This window comes from Anopheles stephensi, chromosome 2, assembly GCF_013141755.1.
Source record: "Anopheles stephensi strain Indian chromosome 2, UCI_ANSTEP_V1.0, whole genome shotgun sequence".
Lineage (NCBI taxonomy): Eukaryota > Metazoa > Arthropoda > Insecta > Diptera > Culicidae > Anopheles > Anopheles stephensi.
In genome coordinates, this window is record NC_050202.1 from 16,602,177 (window position 1) to 16,607,918 (window position 5,742).

At 45.7% G+C, this 5,742-nt stretch overlaps 1 protein-coding gene across 4 annotated transcripts; it reads left to right on the plus strand.

The window, feature by feature from the left end:
* Positions 1-1,915: 1,915 nt before the first annotated feature.
* On the plus strand, positions 1,916-5,255 carry LOC118507198 (solute carrier family 2, facilitated glucose transporter member 5-like). 4 transcript variants are annotated; one of them, XM_036045274.1, is made up of 3 exons: positions 1,916-2,299; positions 3,757-3,953; positions 4,026-5,255. In XM_036045274.1, the coding sequence occupies exons 2-3, from the start codon at positions 3,783-3,785 to the stop codon at positions 5,199-5,201; spliced, it is 1,347 nt and encodes a 448-aa protein (XP_035901167.1). In that variant the 5' UTR covers positions 1,916-2,299; positions 3,757-3,782; the 3' UTR covers positions 5,202-5,255. The 4 variants fall into 4 exon arrangements, with proteins under 4 accessions (XP_035901167.1, XP_035901166.1, XP_035901170.1 ...); XM_036045273.1 differs by lacking the exon at positions 1,916-2,299 and adding an exon at positions 2,362-3,243; XM_036045277.1 differs by lacking the exon at positions 1,916-2,299 and adding an exon at positions 3,197-3,308.
* The last annotated feature ends 487 nt before the right edge of the window (positions 5,256-5,742 follow it).

A 5,742-nucleotide genomic window follows, 5' to 3' on the forward strand; every position in this document is an offset into this window, starting at 1 on the left:
ATCACTTCTCGACTCAAGTACTTAACCTACCAAGGCCGCTTCATTCTCACAAGTAGTTACGAAAAAGCGGCTTTCGGATTGTCAGGGCCACTGACATCAGGGCGGAGACACAGTCTGTATTGAAACTGTTAGAATTAACCTCAAACCTGCCATCTTATTATCGAACGCCTCTTTTCCGTAATAGAATTACTGTTTCATATGGTTCTGGGAAGAAACTTTCATGTTTACTAACATTCTGTCCAAGGAATTGGTATTCACAGTTTTATTTGGTATTCACTACAAACTTTAGAAGCTTCCCTCGCGTCATTTAAAGAATTTTTTACAAAAGATGTTACTATGGCATGATCTGGATAGAAAATGATCATGACATAGAAGAGTGGTCCCTGTAGATCTTAAGTCTCGCATGTTTTTGCGCTTGTCTGGGCTAGCATTACCCTTGGCCCTAAGCTTTTGGACCGAGAAGACTGATTTTCAACCTTGTGGACACCCAGAGGATAACTAGACCAACCTTCATGTAGCAGCGATAGTCGTAACAGGGTAGCGACCCTTTCACAGGACAGTCATACGATCAGATGTCATCTAGTTACGATTAAATATTGCATATATAATTCGAATTTCTTTGCAGAAATGAGATCCAAGATGAGTCATGCCCATTTAAACCTCTTCTTATGGCTTATAAAACTGCAGTTTTGTGAATCAATTGACCATTTTCTTTGTACATTAGCACCTAAACGATACGATTACCATGCACCCGGTGTCCCATCCATCGACTCGATCGGTTATAGAATATTAAACTATTACCTACTACTTGCCCTTGTACGATTGATATTCAAATTACGCACCAACAAACCTAACCAAACATGTTTTCATGTCGTTTTGTGCTTCACCTTACCTGTCGTCTGCCTGGCAAAATTCTGCTGCTTTTCGCACGAGAACCACCGAAGGTAACTGAACTAAAGAGCGTAACGCGTTTGGAGCAAAATGCAACCGGCGCGCGCGTTAAAGGAAATAATGAACGAAAATATGCTTCGCCACTGCGAACGGCACAGGCCACCGAAAGCGACACCAAACCGCACGGAACATGGCCACTCGTCGTCCAGAGCCGCAACGCCGGGTGCGGGCCATGTCCGGGCCATGTGTCGGGCGCCCGTTCGACAAGCGGTCATGTAAGCAAATAAATTAAAATTTGACAGATTTATGATAATCCGATTGCCAAACCGCTTATTTGCCAGTTTATTTTGGTGGCTTGGGCCTTACCACCCAGGCCTCGGCCGGCAATCCTACCCCGGAGGTGAGTTACTTTACCGACGACAGGTAAAGGCTATCTTGAGGTTGGGGTTTCGATTGTTTTTTTTTGTCTTCCTCTACAGCTTGGTGTAGCAGAACCCTACGACAAGAAGCGGATGGTTCGCACGGTGCTCGTGGTGTAATGTGTTCCGTTTCGCACGACGAAAGCCTTCTTTTCGTACGTTGGTGTGTCATGGGCTTGGGTCTCCGGCGGTACGGACATGCAGACAATGATCGCAATTGCATGGGTTTGGGGTGTTGGGTAGGTGTAAGATTCCGGAACCGGAATCGGGTTTTTGCACGATAATCCGAGTGGTCTGAGACTTGAACTATTGAGTTGAACGGAGGCTGATCGCGTATAAAAGCCGTTTGCCAGTGTCCAGTGCGTACCTCGAGCGAGCTGGTGATCTTGTGCAAGAATTTATAGTTGATGAATGAACTTGCCAGAGTCAGTAATGTTACACAAGAGAAAAGACTAAAGATATATATCTACAGCAGCAATGACAGGGCGTAATGCTGTACCTTATTTATTGCCTTAAAGGACACGCATAAGGCATGTTAATAGAAGTACAGTATCATTGACACAAAATATTCCAGTAATTTAAAGCATTCACTTTATCTTCTTCAGAATCCCGCTGATCCACACTCTCTTCGGGAGTCCCCACATTATCTCATGCCTCCAAAGGTAATCCACGATGAAAAAAGACTCCTAAACAAATAAGCTCACCATTGCTTCATCGGAACACTACACAAATCTCAAGAAACGACCAACGAATCAAACTTGCCGGACGCTTAAACGCCATTCCTGAGAGACCTGCGAGGGGAGCCGACAGATGGAGTGGAGTCGTCGGTGTTTGGTGTGTACTTAGGCCCTGTCAGGGTCGTCCGGTGGATTGCACCGGTCGAGATGACGCTCATACTTTGTCAGCTTCTATAGTGTCTCAGACGAGTGTGCGTGTGTGTGTGTGTCCATCTCTTCGCTGCTGTTTGTACAGTTCATCAAGTACCTGGGGTAAATGAACGAAATACACACATAACAAAAATAGGGGGGAAACTGTGACGGAGCGTAATTCTTGACATTTGGCAAGCTATATTTGAGTAGAAGCATAATGGTAAAAAAATTAGCTAACTACACAGACTAAGTGTCGGAAAAGGTATTTTTAAATTGATTGTGCCATAAAAGCAGTAATGGAAATCTGTGTTGGATCTTTCGTCCGGGAAGATCATGTCAGCAACCCTGACAGTGTGCAAGCAAGTGTACGAACGCCATGATTCAATATTGACATTACCATTTATCAGTTATATGATCTGATTTGAAGAGAGAAGTCTTCTTAACCTGGTGCCTACGTGACACACTACTAACATCAGCAAGTCTATGAGATTACACCGATGAGGAGCACCAGAGAGCAAACAGATCTATAGCAGGTGAGCAGATAAATCATGCGCACCGGAAATCTGTTGCCCAACGGGTTCCCTGGCTGCTCTGTTGCGTGTCTATAGCTGCTCCAAAAAAAGAGGCCCTAATTGTTTGCCTCCTGAACGTTGTGCTCTGAGGACTTATCATATCTGTTTGACCAGTCACTCGATTCGTCACTTGGCTTGATAACGACTGCGCCGAACACCCCCCGCCATCGGTATGAGAGAACACATGTGGTTGCAATGGGCCACAGTACGAAAAACGGGAAGCGCAAAAAACAATCGCACCGTAATGTTAGTATAGCTTGACAGGCTCTACCGGACGCAACTAATCTCGTGCAGAGTTGCTCTGCTAGCGTGCGTTTTCAAAGAGCGGGTCCAAGAAAAAAAAACCCACAGAATCTCCCAAGCTCCAGAGATATAAGTGTGTCACTTGAAGTTTGTTAGTTCGTCATACATACTTTAGACCAAAGATGGGCTGTACGGAATGGGTTGAAATGAACCAGAAGAACAAACCGCAAAGCAACGCCATAGGCGCAGGTGCGTGACATCACGATAAGTGTGAGAGTTCGGCTGAACGCCTTCTTATCAAACAGTGCAGTGAGGTACGCGATTGTGTATGTGGTGCATACAGTACGATGCAAGTGTTGGCTGGGTAAAGCAAATGCCACACAACGTCGTGGTGAGATCATGGCTTGTATCAAAACAAATCAACGCGATAATGTGTGCTTTTATGGGCCAGGAAGCCTTTCCCTAACATCGCACTACTGTACGGCGATAAGATTGCGTTTGCTATAAAATCGTTGCTCGAACAAGTCGAAGAGTTTCATTCATTATGGGCTGGTGATAAGGAACTGTAGATACTTTCTGTAAAGACAAATCAGCTATTGAAATGTTAGTCATCACACTATCCATGGTGATCCGTCCGAGAGTTGTCATGAGTCATACATTATCTTCTAAATTAAAGGGTTTTGACGGCTTAATCTATGAACGGGTCTATACTGGATCTTCCCCGGGGCTGAATTTGATAATCTTTTCGTTTTGTCTATGTAGGAATATTAACATTACTAGCCACTGGCATGTACCATGCCGGAATTCTATACGATCCGGGATACAAACATCACGAATGGACCTACGATCGTTCGGACTCCGCCATCCTGGTGACGCTGATACTCTTCCATATTGCAGCAATTCTAGGGTCCATTACAGGATGGTTTTTAATCGAGCGTTACACCAAGAAACAGATCAATGTAAGTGTTGCCCAGCTTGATAGCTTCCTTCAACCTCTGTCTCACATGTTTACTCGATTCTCTCATCTCCAGTTTGTGATCATGTCGTTTGTGATAATTGGCTGCACGGTAAGCATAGCACTGCCCCACAATCTAATAGGTGTCGCGTTTGCCCGTGGTCTAATGGGAATCGCACACGGTATGGCGTATCTGGTGGTGCTCGTACACGGAGGCGAAATACTGATCAAGGAGCTGCGTGGCGTTATTATGGCGTCGGTCAATTTTTGCATCATTTCCGGTGTGCTGATTGGCGGTGCTATCAACACGGTTGATATGGAAAGACTGGCACCGTATCAGTTTTTGGGAATTCTAGGACTAACCTATATGCTGATAGCATTCTTCCTAAACCTAATCGTTTGCTATGAATCTCCCGTGTTTCTGCTGCAACGCAATCTTCAATCCGATGCCACTCTTAGCATGATGAAGCTAAGGAACGAATCCACCGAGACGTGGGAAATTCGGAATGAAATGACCGAACTCAAAACGATGCTATCGGAAGATGCGTCAACGTCGCGATCGATCTTCCGTGATGGAAATCTACGCCCGCTAGTGCTTATCGCACTCGGGAAGATTGCATCCGTGCTCTCGTTTAACTACACCGTCAACAACATCAAGGTGAACGTCATCGAACAAGTGCTGGATATTGATGACTCCAGTGCGCGTCTTTCGATTGTTATAGTTACGTCGATCAGAATGATAGTGGGAATGTGTGCCATGTTTCTGGTCGATGTGCTCGGTCGGCGAGCACTGCAGCTGGTGTCCACCGTATCTACCGGTGTGATACTGGTAGCGATGGGTATCGCCTACATAGCAACCGATTCCATCACACCCGACGTCGGTATGGCCATTTTCCTGGCCTGTGAAGTAGGTGCTTCGCTCGGGCTCACCTTCATCCCGGACGTACTCTGCTCCGAGGCATTCAACACGAAGAAGAAAGCGGCCGCGATAGTGGCGGTACAGGTACTGGAGAATGTACTTCATGTAGCTGTGTTTGCGATCGTCTACCAGTGGGACTTTGTTGGGTATGATCGGTATGGTGGAACGCTGCTGGCTGCTGGGTTACCGATGTTGGTCATCGCGTACATGCTGTACCGAAAGCTACCGGAAACGTCAAAGATGTCGATCCGGCAGGCACGGATTGAGTTTTACAAGAGGGAAGGTATTGTGTTCGGGGGGAGCAAAAATTCGGTTGAAGTACTGTATGACTAAAGCTGTCAGTTGTGGATTAAAATAGAATAAAACGAAAACTATTTATGAAGTAAATCAATAAAAGTTGTTTTAATTACAGACGACCATAGATGAAAGTTCTATACGAATGAAATTTTATTGAAATCATAATGGCTTCTAGCTTCTCGGTCTTGGTCTGCTGCAACAATCCTAGACACCGATCACGGTCCAGCGCCTTCGTCTGCCAATCCATCATCCCGGCCGTTCTGATGGCCGCATCAACGGCATCACTCCATCTCAGATTGGTCCACTTACACGCCTTCTCTGTCCGCGTGAACGGCCTAAAAGAACTACACGGACTGGTCGTTCGGTGTAATTCTCATGACGTGACCAGCTCACCGGAACCTGACGAGTATAATTCGCTGCACGCGATGGTGAGATCATCGTATCATTGTCCTTGCCCATTTACGGGGCCAAAAATCCTTCTGAGCATCTTCCTCTCGAACGCGGCTAAGAGGGTTTCGTCAGTTTTTGACAGACAGAAGCGTATGCAAGTACTGGAACTATAAATGTTCTTTACAGT